We start from the raw sequence: 13330 nt of genomic DNA, 5'->3' as shown, positions 1-13330 counted from the left end.
TCACGGGGATATTCACACTAGTGCTGTATGTTACTCAGGTAGACCTGTCACGGGGGTGTCCGGCCTACCCTGTGCTCCAGGACAGTGTGGCTCAGGGAGCCAAAATGTTGGGTGCCCCTGGAGAAAGCATTAGCTGACATTAGGCTTTATGGACTATGTGGTGTTTTCTGTAGTTTCAGCTACTTAGACTTCCTTACAGTAAAGAAATGTATATGCATATGAATGAACAAGGCCTGTTTTCAGTAAAACTTCATTTTCAAAGCAGGTGATGGGCCAAATTTGGCCTACAGGCTATACTTTGGGACCTCTGACTAAATTAGTAAGATATGAAAGGAAGATGTTGAATTCCAGGCAGAAAATTGAGTCTTTTATTAACATTAATCACATATAAATCAAAGCTCTCTGAGCATATGTTTAATCGTGGCCGTTCCTAGGTACTCGTTAGTGTGTTAAAGGCAGTCTCTATTGAGTATACAGAGTTCATGTTAGAATTGTCTTTGATAGCACAGAGATAGCATGGCACAGTGGCTGGGACAAGACTCAGATTCTGAACACAGGCTCTCTGGATCTGGCCTTTCTTCTGCGCAGCTTGGCTTTGGAAGACTGTTGTACGCCCTTGTTTCTTGCTCCACAAGCAGAACAATTACAGCAATAACTAGTAACACACCTATTTACTAAGACTTTTAAAGGAAGATTTAAAATAATAACTTTATAAGATTCTTAATGCCTAGTAAGAAAGAAGTTCTGGCTTTTGGGTTTATGCATAGACAAGAGATTGATCACCATGTGTGTTTTGCTGAATAGAAAAGGTCAAAGAAGTTACTGTAGTGACGTGCATTTTTGAATGCCCAGTTAAGAGATGGAAATGGGAGATGACGATGGGCATATTTATAATGATCGTGATAGTTAACATCACTGTTAAAAACAGATACATTTCACTACAGCTCAGGGGTTTTTGTTGTTGTCATTGGTTTTAATTTCTTTTAAAGACAAGGACTCACTTTGTAGCCAGGCAGGCCTTGAGCACATCGTTCTCCTGCCTCCTGCCTCAGCTTCTTGAATGCTGGCATTTCAGGCACATGTGGCCACACCTGGCTGTTTTCTTTGTGGAGCTGCAAATATGCTGGTGTACATTGGTGCAGCATGCAGCATTCCCACAGACCTAAGGAAAGATCTAGTTCCCTTGACAACATGGTTATTTAAATGTCCCTACCATAGCATGTAAGTGGCATGCTGAACACATGCCATGCACCAGAGTACCTTGCATATTGGGGGAAATTATTTTATATAAAGTTAATTGGAACGCTGCATGTCTGTTTCTGTTAAATCGGTGAACCCGCATTGTCCACTCACCTGTGCTAGCGTCACTGAGAGTGAGACGCGTGAGCAGTGGATCGCTCTGATAGGCCGAGTGCTAAGGAGTCACCTGGTAATTTTCCATCATGGTTTAGATGGACAGTGTCAGGCTTCATGCAAATAGATATTCCCCATTCTGCTTCTGTGAAGTTAGGAGTTAGGTTTCATGTGCTCCTGGGTAAGCAACAGCACCATTTCACTGAAGAGGCCGTGGTCGCTCCGTTAGTGCCGCAGGTTCATGCTGCCGAGCTGCAGGTGTTATTTTTAGAGCATGCGCTTTCCCTCCATTCCAGAGAAAGGCCACAGGAGCTGAGTAAGATGCACTGTCAGTAGCATAAGTGCACAGCTGGACTCCATTCCCAGTCCCCAGGCCCTTCCTGCACTCAGGTGCTTGGCCGCCCTCCTGCCTGCGGGTTGAAACACTCTCCTGCTATCCAGCTGGGAAACAGTTGGGCACCACCTTAGGTTTCTTGGCCTGTGCAAATATTTGTTCTCACAGGTTTTAAGGACACATCTCCAAAGTTATACTTTGCATTTAAATGTATCAATAACTGTTTGAGGGGTCATACTGTTATAGATTGTGTATACAACTTTTTAAAGTAAGTTAACATTCATATTTGACTGAGTAAAGTGTGAATGAAAATTTTATAACACCATTTGGCAGGCACCATCATTGATGCATTTAAATGGACTTGTTTACTAGGCATTGACCTCAATTTGAATAATTTTATTAGAAATCATACAGTTACTGCATCAACACTTGCGTTCCATACTGAGGAAAATCAGTTTCTGTGTGCATTAAAGCTTTGTGTACTGATGCTCATGTGACTGCCTTTCTGTGTCTGTGAGATGTCCGTCCTTTGGATGAAGTTCATGTTTAGGTTCATGGCTCCTCTAAGGTCTATACTTTAGCTCACTTTTGTGTTATTGTACTAATGCAGCAGACTGACTAATGATGCAGACAGAGCTTTGCTTTGTACAGTCTACAGGTCAGGAAACTCAAGTCAGGAGGTGTCTGGTGACGACTTTCTTGCTGTGTAGAAGGTAAAGAAAGGCAGGAGTTTGAAGAGAAGTAGGGCAGCATAATAACCCATGAGGACAAGTTAACAGCAAGCAGCACCCAGTGTGATTCTGAGTTCTGTCTTCATCTTAAATATGGTGCACGGGGCTTCTGTCAGAATATGCCAGTTGCCGTGTAAGACTTGTCATGGTAGATTGTGTTTGTGCGTCTTGGGCTCTGTGCTTCCCCAACCTCCCTGCAGTTGAGCTCCTCTGTCCTGTGAGGATTTATAGTTTGTGTCTCATCTGTATTTTCCCAAAGGGTTTGTATGTTTCATAAGAAAGTATCTGTCTTAACTGTTGTATCCAATGCTAAAATATGGGACAGTGATGGTGTCTTATGTACACTGACTGGATGTCCCAAAAGCAGCCTGCACACTCTCTTCAGGTTACTCTTGGGAGCAGAGCCGCAATTTCGACTGACGGCTGCTCATGCCTCCTCTGTGAAAGTGGCACTGTCTGGTGAAGTAAAGCAGGTCCTAGAGCCCTGCTCCCATAGAGATGCTCGGATGAGAGACTGAAGGTATTGAGGACCAGACTTCTGTTACTTTGAAGAGTTCCTGCCAATAGTGCACATGACGAACTTGACAAGAGTTCAGTCAAAAGGAAGCCCTACACAGTTATTCCAGTTGTCAGCCGTAATATTATTTTATATTCGAGCTTTGCATGATAATATTAAGGCAGTAGAATACAAGATAAAAAGACAAAAAGAAATCGCAGAGGACCTCATATGTGATAAACAGACATTTGCAATGTATTCAGAACTGCTAATAACTGTATGGAGAGATTTCTTTTCTAGTTGTCAGGAGTATTTCCATAACAATAGTTTGTGTACCTTGCAAAGGTTATTGAAAAATACAGTTAAAACTTATTATTAGTTGTTTTGGATAGAAGCAAGTATTTTGTAGGACTGATTTATAATGTATGCACTAGTCATTAGCATTTTCATCATTGGACAAGAGAGGTTCAGTGGATCTATTTCCAAGGAAGTAAAACAGAATTAGAGAAAATACTATACATGGCTGCTGTGTATTTTTTTATATAATCATGTACCCATGGAACAACAGAGTTTGAACATAGGTGCAATAACTGTATATCTTAGGGGGAATGGGTTGATTGATTGGACAGTTGGGGAGAGGCAGGCAAAGGGGTGGCCTCTTTAAAATGAGGTTTGTAAATTTATTAAAAATCATAGTAGTTTGCACATGGCAAATTACTACAGTAGTGCCAAGTGAAAATCACAGGATAGAAATCACTTGGATCTTAGGAGCTGACTGAAGCAAATACATCTAGAATGATGCAGGGAAACTGCTTTGAAAATTAACCAAAGGAAATACACATGATTTCCTTATGTTGTGTGTTTATATAATTATTAAAAACGTGCGTAAACGTTTAGAACTGAATGTGTGTCAATCCTTCTTAGCAGAAATGCCCTGTGAGAACAGATTGCTCTTCACCATGAGGCCTTCCCAGCAAGTGACGGTGGCATCTGCACCCACTTTTGAGAACTGTCCTAAGTTAGTTTAAGTCACTGTGTATCTGGTCTTGGAATCTCTGTTGTAACTTAGTAACGGGAGGCTTGGTGCTACTGTTCCTGCTCTGCTTCATTAGAATCCCTTAACAGTGAGTGTGCAGGAGGAGTTAGCAGAACCTCCTGCATGACCATTACTCTGTTCCCCCAGCACCTGATAAAGGCTAGAATGTAACCAGCGTTACTTGGTATTGTCGCTTCCGATCCACCCAGGGTCAGGTCTGAACTGTTCATGTCTGGTGGAATACCACTCGGGGCATCTTTCAGTTCAGTGGTTCACGGTGGAGCACGGACGTTTGATGCTAGAATGACTCGTATTTACCCCAGATGGTTCTTGCCTCCTTACACCTGCCTCTGTGACACCGCAGATGAGGACTGTGCCCTGTCATCCTGGCAAACTACAGCCCCCTAATTACTTGAGCAGAGTTTGCAGGGTTTCTCATAAGAAGTCTAGATGCTTAATTTATCCTAGGAAGACACCTAGAACATATTAAAGTAGTCTTATTCTGCAGTTTGTTACGAAAGCAAGAAGGTATTATTTTAACTTTGTTACTTAACTGTTTTTAGGGCTTTGGAAAGAACATTCCACTGAATCATTACATGTGTCCTTTGGTCCTAGTTTTTCAATAGTATGTTGTTACCTTGGACAAGTTACTTAGTCGCTGAAACTCAATTTTCTGACATGTTAGTTAAAGCCTTTGACCAATGCCATTTCTTATTCTTCCCCAACTCTGCATCATGTAGTTTTGGATCTCTTATTTGTAAAATTTAACCCTCTTAATAGAAGCATCCCAGTGTTTTGTTCTGTTGGTTTTTGATTTGTTTGTTACCTCAGTCTGGCATAGTCAGATAGCTGAAAGCTGAGTATTAGATACAGTGTTCATGTTTTCAAATTCAGAGTTCTGGTAGTGATATCCCAGCATAAATACGTTATTCCAAATGAGACATTTCCTGCGAGTGATTTTTTTAAATATTTAATAGATATTTAAATAGAATTGAAGTAACTTAAGTTATAGACATTTGAAGAATTCAGGGATTTGGGCACAAGAACCTGATGAGAATGAAGACTTGGAAAGCTTTTGGTTGTTTTCATCTTCTCTTTTCCTTTGTAGGTTGTGAACTGGCTCGAAGGGCCTGGGTCTGAGCAACTGAGAGCACAGTGGGGCATTGGTGACTCCATCAGGGCATCCCAGGCCCTGCAACAGAAGCATGAGGAGATCGAGAGCCAGCACAGTGTGAGGAGCTTTCCCTCTGCGAGTCCAGCATGCTCTGCCATGGGTGGGACTGAGCAGTGCACTCTGGGTGGCTTCCAGTGTTGATAGAGGGCGAGGAGTGCGTATGTTGGGTGCTTAGAGGTCTGAAAGTACACCTTGGTGGCCAGTTCATAATCAGGGCTAGTTTGGGCCTGATTCCCATACAGTTTGTCAAAGAAGCACAATTTGGAGGATGTTTACAGTGTCAGGGGAAAAGTGACTTAAAATTATAGAACCTTTACCAGTAATTCCTGAGGTGGTGGAAACTTCTGGTTTTAATGGGTTTCATTGTGAAATTTTTATAGTTGTATATCAAATACTCTAATCATATTCACTTCTCCTTTAAAACCCACAGTTTTTACCACTCCCATCCCATCCTATTTTCCCCCTGTTTCCTTTCCTTTTCCAAGTGGCACTCTGTAGTTCTCAGAGAGAGGGGCCTTCGCTGCTCTACTGGGAATATACAATAGAATTATATTCTGGGAGTCACACCACAGCCATTGTTAAAAACAGGAAATCAGATATACATTGGGCAGTAAATTAATCCCTAAACTGGTTGTAGAGAATAATGGCTGAGAAGAATTTAAAATGTAAAACTTTGCAAGTGGAGGAGTTTAGTAGTATTTGGGTTCTGCTATGGGGCAGTCAGCCTGGCCTCAATGTGAAAGTCACGCCCAGTTTGTGAGGAGAACCCTCAGCTTTCTCAGGTCATGTCATTTACATTGATTTTAAATAGACTGAATACAAAATTGGAAAAGTTAACATTAAATCTGTTCATTTACATCTTTTTAGAATATCTTCAAAAACTGGTCAGTAATAATAATGTTGAACTCATAAGAAACTTAAAAGGGAAGTCCTATAATTGAAAGTATATATGTTTTAATGCATTTCAGAGTTTCCACCATGGATCTCTCTTTTATGGTTAAACAAAGTTGTATTTAACTTATAAGCCCTATTCCTGGGGTTATATAATCTTTTTAATTCTCTTGCTTCTTTTCACATGACATGGTACTAATTAGTTTGTTTCTGATTTTGTTTTAATTTTTGGTAGTGTTTGGTTTGTAGGAACTGCGTGGATTATTCTGGAGTGCATTATAGAATAACTGGATTCTATGATTTGTACGCTTCCTTAGTTCTTGAAATCAGTATGTGGCATAGAGCATTCCTGACTTTATGAGAGAACTTAATTATGTAAGACTTTCAGTGAGGGTTTGTGACGTGAGGATCTGAAGACATTTGTGTTTTGTTATTTTAAAAAGGAAACCAAGAAAAGCACTTGTAGGTAGAAAATGGGTAATATATACACGTACCATGTATAAATTCACATCGGATTGAAAGCACATTGTGCTTTCATGAAGTGTGGATGAAGGTGCAGGTTACACACAAAGACAAAGTCATTAAATTACTTAAAGAAGCAGTGTGCTTATGGGATCCCTGTGCTTCAGCTTACTTTGGTGTGCTAATGTATGCAGAACTTTTAACTGGAGAGGACCACCAGCTGTGGGATGTCTAGATGGAGGCTCTTCAGATGCCACCTCAGTGTTTCCTAGATGCAGACGCTGCTGACAGACTATACATACTTTACTGGAATCCAGTGGATGTCTGTGCCCCAAGTGGTCCTTTCTGTGTTTGTTCTTAGAGAAATCACTCAATTTAATGAACAAACTTAAGAGACAGCATGTTTTTGTTTATATCTTAATTGTTACGCTGTTGGTACTTGTGGACGTGCAGAGACAATTTAACATGTTTACTCATCGTCCTCGGGGAAGCGCTGTGGCTCCTGGGAGACTGCGTAGTCACGTGTGCTGTTCAGGATTCGCTGTGTAGTTGGAAGTGTGGAAAAACTGGGAGGGAGTCTGCGTTAAATGGAGTCAGCCACAGGTTGGAAACAGCTAAAGCATGGTGGATATGGACTTTTATTATTTTGTCTCTTGTACTTTTGTTAAATTTGAAATTCTCCCTTTTAAGGTTTAAAAAGAGGGTTGCACTATTTTACCAATAGGTGGCGCTGCACTGTTGACCTGTAAAAAGCTTGGTTGATAAATGTGCTAGCTTCTAATATTTACGCTTCTAATATTTAGTATTTTATTCAAGACTTCCTTAACTGAGTGTGGTACAGCACACACCTATAGAAATTAACTTTGAGGCTAATCTGGTCAACATAGCCAGTTCTAGACTATCCAGGACTATATAGTGAGACTCTGTGTTTAAGTCAACCAGCCAACCAACCGACCAACCAAAATCCCAGTAACAAAATTAAAACTCTTATTTTTTCCTTGTGAATAAGGTCCAACTGTTGAAAGCATTTATTGGTATTTTTCAGGTCTTGGGAAGTAATGACAAATTTCGTATTGATAGCTAACAAAGAATTTGGACATGTGTAGTATACCGATTGCATTAAATTACAATGTCAAGCATCAAATTTCAAGTTTCACATAAACATAATGGAGAATTAAAACTAAGAACTCAATATGTGTGGCTGTTGAGGATTAATGTGAAGGGGAATGAAACTCATACTAATGTGCGGTTCTTTGCAAGGGATTATGATTTAGAAATTCATTCCGCTTTTTAGTACAACAGAGCAGGTGGTAAGCAGCATGGCAGTGGTTATAGAATCTGATAACAAATTTTAAAGTGTTTTAGTTGAATCTGGGTGTGGCCTTGCAATCTCAGTTCCGTAATCTCAGAACTTTAAGGTAGGAGAATTACAAATTGGAAAACTCCTTCTCTCAAGACATTAAAAAAAATTTAAAAAGAATTAATTTAGCAAAAGTCTTTGGTAGGTTGGAAGAGGCGAAGGAAGCAGGAAAGCTGTGGTAAGAGTGTGGAGTGTAGTCTGTGAAGCCTTTCTAGCAATCCGTCGGTGTCCTGGCCACAGAGGCCACGTGTCCTGGTGTGTGCCGTCTAATAGGAACCAGCAGTAGGGTGTACTTAGCAAATCAGGACACGCTTCTTCTTGACACATCCTGTGTGGGAATCACCGAGGTAGCCTGACCTGGCAGTGCTGCTTTCATCCGCATTAGGCTGCTTGCTCCTGGTACAGCTATTGTGGATGCTCAACATCCCAACAGTGCCCCACTGCACACACACTGGCAGCTCACGCCTGACTGTCTTAGTGCTGCAAATAAGACACTCAAGCTCATTGGCTGACTGTCTTAGTGCTGCAAATAAGACACTCAAGCTCGTTGACCAAATCTTCATTTAAGCCCCAAATCTTCTGCATTTTATTTCATTATACTAAATCATTTTCCATACAATAGATGTACAAGCTGGATAGATCAGGGTGAATGAAAGGCAATCTGCTCATCTGAGGGCACATATACTGTACATCCCTCTCTTTTGTAGGAATAAACACTTTAATTAATTTCCAGTACATGTTATAGACAAATCAGGTCCTCCATGACTCATCCTAGACAGGCTGATATGTCTTTAGGGCAACCTCAGTTGTGTAAATCAGTAAATCTGTATCTCTAATCAAAGTATTGATTTTTGAAACACATCAGTCAGTCCTTGTGTTATATTTACATCCTTGGTGAGGTTACAAGACCTTGTATACCCTGGGGCCCCACCAAAGAGTTTAAACCTTCTGACAAGCACCAAGTGAAGTGAAGCTTGAAGGTCTCAGTGAGAATGTTTTTCTAGAAGGCTAGCCCCTTAGTTTATTGCTTTGCTTAGAGTCATTGCAACTTCTTCCTCAGGAAGTAGACACATTTCTTCAGAATACTAAGTAAATTTCTAAGTGCTATAAATATGACAGTGAAATCACATTCTATTTGAGAACATGACATCAATTTTCTCCATGATTCTTTCCCATTAAAACAGCCATTCTGGGGCGGGAAGAAGGTGCTGCTGCCAAGCGTGGTGAGCCCAGTGTGTCCTCTGCACTCATGTGGTGGAAGGAGAGGGCGCTCCTGAAGGGTGTTCTCCGCCCCGCCCCCAGGCTCCAATAGCACTCCCCGACGTGCACACAAGACACATGCAGTGTAAAATAAGATGCTGACATCCACTCTCCATCACTCATTATGATAACTTTGTATTTTTAAAAATTCCTTAAAAACTAATTATGTTTCTAACATAACCAATAAAATAGTAAGATAATTTTTACCACCATCATTAATGGAGGAGTACCTTGAGCTCCACATTTTTGGCAGTCTAAGCATGTAGGTCTTTGTTGTATGGCTTCTCGTGTGTATTAATACTGTGTTCTTAGTCATACTAACCTAAAATCTTTCAGACTTTGCCAAAAACCATCTTATTACCTACCTAATTTAATACCAAGTCTGCAATGTCCATTACATTTTGTATATTTATTCAGTGTACATTAGTCGAGTGCATTGTTCTGAATTCTTGAGTTGTAGCAAAGTCTTACCAGATAGAATTTACAATAAGTCAGGAGAGATGGGGAGAAGAGAGTAATGGAGAGGTGTGGTGTTGAGGCAAGGCCTCTCTGAGGAGATGGCACTTAGTCCCTGAACCTTGAAATGTGATGAGGGAGGAATTCAAGCTCAGGAGACACTTGAGATAGAAGCATAGACACTTGGTGCAGAAGCATGATGGGGGCAGCATGTTGGTGTTGCCAGGGACCAGGGGAGCAAGGTGTAGACAGAGGCCGGGTGTTGAGGGCAAGAGGGACTGCAGGGGGACTGTACGGTGCCTTTCAGCCTGTAGAAAGAAACTAAAGCTGAAGCACTTTTGAGCATAGACTTGTGTGGAGTTAGGGCTGGAGGTAGTAAAAACGAAAGGCTCGAGCCTACTAAAGGAGGGAGGCAGCAGGCTGTGATGAGATGTTGCGTTCATGGGTAGAGCCAGCGACGCGTGTTGGTGGAGGAGCAAGGCCGCAGAAAGTTCCTAGTGAGCGGGACATGCTTGCTTTCAGAAGAGTGGTAGTACAAAATTAGGAGAAACTTTTTAGGAGAAATTAAAAATCAAGTAGGAAGTAAGAGAAAAACTAAAGGGAAGGGTGTGTGTATGTGCTGGGGGAGCACAGGCACAGTGCCGGGGTGTGTGGAAAAAGAGGAGAGAAGAAATAAAAATAATTTTTCTTTGTAAAAGACATTGCAGGATAAGGCCTAATATTGTGTATGCCACCTTTAAAAAAAGTAATAAAACTCTGAGTTCTTTGATATGATCAAGTCACAAAGTGGGATATATACATGCATAGGAATGTCATAAAGGTCTGTCCTGCCATTCACTCCCCAACCTTGTGCAGGGGGCAAACACTGAACATTCTGCTGCTGACCATCAGTGTATAGCACATGGCTATAGCGTCATAGCCTCGTGAGCTGGCATAGCCGCAGTAGGCGGGGAGGCCTAGTTCTAGTCGGGGTGAGCACATGCGTAGAAGGAAGCATGGCATGGGTCCACATGGAAGTGGTGTGAGTGTGTGACCTCGGACAGAGGAAAGGAGAGGAGGCTGCCAAGTTCTGGACAGCAAATCTATAGACATGGGTAGGTGGACGCTGAAGGAGGACACTTGGGATCAGCCCTGGGAGGTTAGAGAAGGGGATTCATGAAATCGAGGTTTAGGGAGCAGTATAGTAGCAGGCAGTGAGCCTTTGTGGTGCCTAAGAGGCCAGTGAGAAAAAGTGAGACTAACAGTTCAGAAGGGAATCAGGGAGTCAAAGAGACAAATTCAGGAGTTGGTTGGTGTTGGTAGATGTCTATAAGGTGGAAACGTTGCGAAGAGAAAGCCACGCCTTTGCAACACCCCTCTGTGGATGGGGACCTGGTGGGGTGAAATTCAAATTCCGCAGCATGCTCCGAGGCAGTGGTGAGGTTTTGGGGGAGTAGACAGGAAGTCTGGAGGTAATGATGAGGAATGGGCCTACCTTTGCACTCAGCTAGGCCTTGTGGAATGTTCTCGATAAGAACTGTAGTTGCTTTGGGAAAACCTCAGGAGCCCCTGTGTTTTTTAAGTGTAAACTGGCTTCCCATAGAGCAGGGAAGAAGGAGCCATTTAGCAGGCCCAGGAGAGACTGGTTTTGGGCGGGTCTGGAAGGATTTGATGATGGGGGGACTTATCCTTTATTTAAATAATTCTAATTTGCAAACATTTCTGTTTCTCTTCCTGAGAAATTATAAATAGTGCCCCAGGAGTAAGTCTGACCTTTGGTTTGCTCTGTGCCGCCCCTGTTACAGGAGTGGTTTGCAGTGTACGTGGAGCTCAACCAACAGATCGCAGCGCTCCTGAATGCCGGAGATGAGGAAGACCTTGTGGAGTTGAAGTCCCTGCAGCAGCAGCTCAGCGACGTCTGCTACCGGCAGGCCAGCCAGCTAGAATTTAGGCAGAACCTCCTGCAGGCAGCTTTGGAGTTTCATGGTGTGGCCCAAGATGTGAGTTCCTGCTCCAGTTCCCTTCCCTGTGTCCAAATGACCCGAACAATCTGTACAAACTTTTGTAGGTTTGCATGCCCCATGGTGACTTTTCTGGGACAGTAATTTTCTGGTGGAGGTAATAAAATGAATTTCTTTAAGTTATTTTGTCATTCTGCATGTGACTGAACCTGTTGAACTAGAGCATTCTAAGCTAGTAGTTCACTTTGATGGCTTTTCAATCGTATGTGTTTGTAACATAGACAGAAATGGAGCCATCAGTAACTTCCTGCCCTCTGCTGACCTTCCTGGTGCATGCGTCCATGTGTCCCATCTTCTAGATAACATGCTTTCTGATTACTCGTCCTTATCTTTTAACTGCATAGTCTTTCCCAGTGTATTTGTGATGACCTCATTAATCACTGAAGACTTAAGATGCTGGTTACATCAGGGTTGTCTCTTTGTCCCTCGGCTTTAGTTGTCTCAGCAGTTGGACGGCTTATTAGGGATGTTGTGCGTAGACGTAGCACCAGCTGATGGAGCATCGATTCAGCAAACTTTAAAACTGCTTGAAGAGAAGCTGAAAAGTGTTGGTAAGCAGATTTTAAAAATGCTGAAACCAAAGAGTTCTTTGTTAAAAAATATTACCATGGTTAGACAATTTATATACTGAACTAATTGTCCTTTGCAGTGAACACAGAAACATAATATCGAAAGGTTTTATTCCCGTGAAGGGTTATAATTTGTGCTCACTTATTTCCCATTGTGGTTGCTCAGTCCAACCTTGGGCCTTTGCCCTCTGTCACTCAGTCAGGCTACAGGTGCTGTGTTGTGCATACCCCAGGGACAGCTGTGTACAGTGCATGCAGAAGCTGTAATGACTTTGCAGTGCTCCATGGCAAACCCTGCATGCCCCAAACTGTGTTTTACTCGGATTTTGTTATGTGTGTTGCTATATTCTAACCATGAGAAAAAAAAAAGAGTTGGTTTGATTTTGTGTACTGTGTCTCTGCACTGAGAATAATCCCCAAGGGAAAGCGTGTCCAGTTCTGTTAACCCAGCTCTGACCCGTGCCGTCAGGCCCCTTTCCTTCCATGTGCGTGCAGTAGGACATTGAACTTCATAGCTGGAAGTCAGACTGAGAAGGGTGTTCACAGAAGGGGTGAGCGGACAAGGTGCCGAATGCTGGGGCGAGAGAGTAGAAGGGAGGACACACGATTGAACCAAATAAATTCATTACGAAAACAACTTCAGGGAAACCGATTAGAAAGCACTTTTGTATTGACGTTTTACTTGCTTACAGCCTTTGTTAATGGATGATATGTATAATACTATTTAATATTTCATATGTCAAGTGTGCTTTTAAAGTATCAGAAGTTCAGAAGTTTTCTTGAGCCACACTTCCCTTCAAAACAGAACTCCTGTGCACATGTCTAACTTGGAGTCTCTGTATCTTGAATAGTGTTTTCCATGGCGTGTGAGCCCAGCGACTGCCTTATAGCATTCATCCTTTTACTTGGATCATACATTGTGAGTGATTTTTGTAGTCTTACAATATTACACGTTTTTAAACAAAATATGTGTGCTGGTTCCCTAAAACATGGAACACAAAAGCTAAAGGGAAAAAATAGAAAGTCATATTTGTTGAAATAGGGATTCTCATACTTTTAGTTTTTAAAATAGTCATATATGCAGATTTGTGCTTTGATGATACCATTTAGGAAGAATTTAGCAAAGTCGAAAAGTAGAAAAGAGTTCCCCTTTAAGCCCCATTTAAAGGTTCTGTTGCTTGAGATAGTCAAAGGGCTGCCTCCTGGCG

General features: G+C 41.9%; 1 protein-coding gene across 5 annotated transcripts in view; it reads left to right on the top strand.

Annotated features, from left to right (window-relative positions):
• Positions 1–13330, top strand: part of Sestd1 (SEC14 and spectrin domain containing 1) — a 96590-nt gene that overhangs the window by 66829 nt on the left and 16431 nt on the right. For all 5 annotated transcript variants that reach the window (XM_087650823.1, XM_087650822.1, XM_087650825.1 and 2 more), the window contains 3 exon segments: positions 5059–5181; positions 11338–11532; positions 11990–12104. In XM_087650823.1, the coding sequence (XP_087506949.1) occupies positions 5059–5181; positions 11338–11532; positions 11990–12104 (433 nt within the window).

Source organism: Rattus norvegicus, chromosome 3 (genome assembly GCF_021556685.1).
Source record: "Rattus norvegicus strain SHRSP/BbbUtx chromosome 3, alternate assembly SHRSP_T2T, whole genome shotgun sequence".
Lineage (NCBI taxonomy): Eukaryota > Metazoa > Chordata > Mammalia > Rodentia > Muridae > Rattus > Rattus norvegicus.
The sequence above is the reverse complement of the archived record's forward strand: the minus strand, read 5'-3'. Positions and strand labels throughout refer to the sequence as shown.